Genomic DNA, 2,318 nt, shown 5'->3' on the forward strand with positions numbered 1-2,318 from the left:
GTTCATGGCAAGGGTAGGAGGGGAAAGTAAAGCTATGCAGGGAATTTGCTTTCTATTGTTTTACATATTTCTGCTTTGAAAATTTCTAAAAACTTGATTGAATGACTTTTCCAATCAGAAGAATACGAAAGATCTATCGCAAAAACAGAAGTATTGCTTGAATTATTCAAGCAGAATGCACACATTTTAATGTCCAGAAAAGTTGCGGGTTTTGTATATTTGTACTAGCTCAGAGTTGAGGATTGAAAAACCTTCCTAAAGGGATGAGACAACAGGAAATGGGTTTGTGCTTCTGAGTTGCTCAAGATCATGCTTATGAAGGACATTTTATATCGTTTTGAGCAAGTTTTGTGTTGCTTTTGTTAAAACTTAAAAAACTGAAAAAAACTTAAAAATTAAACATAATTTTAAAGAAAAGACAGCCTGGGTTAGGAAGCTAGGTCTCCCACGTCAGCACGTGCCCTGCCCCTCCTGGGGTTCTGGGGCCCGGGCCAGGACAGTCAGGCTAAACTGACTCTAGGCCACGCGGACCCCGTGGGGCGGGGCGGAACCTGGCAGGGCGCCAGTGACCGCTGGGGCCAGAGCCCTGCCGGGAAAGGAGGGCTTCCGCCTTGCAGCGCAGCTCGGATCAGCAGCCGCCCAGGAGGCCTCCCGCCCGTATTTTCCCGCGTCCATCTCTCTGTCCCACGGTCGGTGAGTCAGCGGAGCCTGATGGAGGCCTTGGGCTCTGGGCACTATGTGGGAGGCGGCATCAGGTCCATGGCGGCGGCGGCCCTGTCTGGCCTGGCGGTGCGGCTGTCGCGCTCGCAGGGGACCCGCGGCTCCTACGGCGCCTTCTGCAAGACGCTCACACGCACGCTGCTCACCTTCTTCGACCTGGCCTGGCGGCTGCGCAAAAACTTCTTTTACTTCTATATTCTGGCCTCGGTGATTCTCAACATCCACCTGCAGGTATATATTTAGAGCCACTAGCTTTGTGGCATTTGGGGGCTCCTCGTCAGGATGGCTGACTTCCACCCACTTGCTCACCCACCCTAGAGCAAAGCGACCAACTCCGCTCGTGCATGCAGACTTGCCACTCATTCTTTCCATTGCCTCATCTTTTAGTATAAATGGGTGGCAAAAAAAAGAAAAAAAACCCCAGCATTTGTGGAAAGCCTGAAATATAACCAAAATCGTCTAAGATAGAATGAAAAATTGACTCTCAAGGAAATATTTGAAGGAACAGAATACAGCTTAAAAATTTGAAAATCCTTAAAAATATCTGAGAAGTTTTTGCATCCGTAAAACAGAAAACAGCACGAACTTTAGGAAATGACAATGGGCACAGAATGCAATAAGAAAAAAAAAAAAACGGGGAAAGGTAACTAAAAACTTAAGGAAAGATAAACTGAACAAGAATGGCTCAGACAGCAGGCAAATCTCCCCAATTAGAATCGAAGTGAATAGACCCAATTGAATGGAATGAATTCTAAGCAATAGATGGATTGAATAATAAGCTGGAGGACATTAATAACATGTTCTGGAAGGCATACATTTCTTCAACCCAAAGGAAAAAAAAATGACAGAAAGAAACTACAGGGAAAAACATTAAAAACTGTGCAATAAACTCATGTTTCACATATGAAGCAACCTCAAATGTGGCATGGTTTTGAACAGTTGCCAAAAGTGTGAGAAAGGGAATCTGTTTGAATATTGGCACATGGATCAAGACTCTGGAGTCGGTGATGAGAAAATCCAATCAGAGCATTCCACTTTGCTATTCATTGAACCAGGTAGCCAACAGAAGAGTTAAAAATTAGTGATATGACTATATTCAGGGGGAAGGAGAGCTGAGGGGGGCGGCAGGAAGTCAGCAGAAAATGCCTCATGTCATCAAGTCAAGAAATAGTAATAAAGGCATGTTATTGAAAAATAGGGGTATAATCTCTAAACAAGCACGTGTAAAAGTTTGTGTTTCTGATTTGGGGAAGCAAGAGTTGAGAAGGAGGGACAGTTCTATTACTTTTCATTATATGTCCTTTTTTTACTGTTTGATTTTTAAAAACTATACACATGTATTGCTTTTGCTTCGATTAAAAATTAAGACATTAAAATGAATTTATTGCATTTAGAATGAAATTTGGGGGGCAGTGCTAAGAGTGTCAGGTGGACTCTGAGTTAAAATAAGTGCCTTCCTATCTTTCTTCAGTAGTATCTGTATATCCTACAAGGTTCCTGGGTGATCACACAAACTATGATTTCCTTGACTTTGTAAATGTCTTGTTTCCAAACAGACCACAGGCCATATGGAAATGCTTTAAAACTAAAAATGGGCT

The 2,318-nt window shown here is 43.1% G+C and overlaps 1 protein-coding gene across 1 annotated transcript; it reads left to right on the top strand.

Moving 5' to 3' along the window:
- Positions 1 to 548: 548 nt before the first annotated feature.
- Positions 549 to 2,100, top strand: SMIM10 (small integral membrane protein 10). The gene has a single exon (XM_054471071.2). It carries the CDS (start codon positions 712 to 714, stop codon positions 961 to 963), a length of 252 nt encoding a protein of 83 aa, XP_054327046.2. The 5' UTR covers positions 549 to 711; the 3' UTR covers positions 964 to 2,100.
- Positions 2,101 to 2,318: the final 218 nt, after the last annotated feature.

Source organism: Pongo pygmaeus, chromosome X, assembly GCF_028885625.2.
Source record: "Pongo pygmaeus isolate AG05252 chromosome X, NHGRI_mPonPyg2-v2.0_pri, whole genome shotgun sequence".
NCBI classification, from domain to species: Eukaryota; Metazoa; Chordata; class Mammalia; order Primates; family Hominidae; genus Pongo; species Pongo pygmaeus.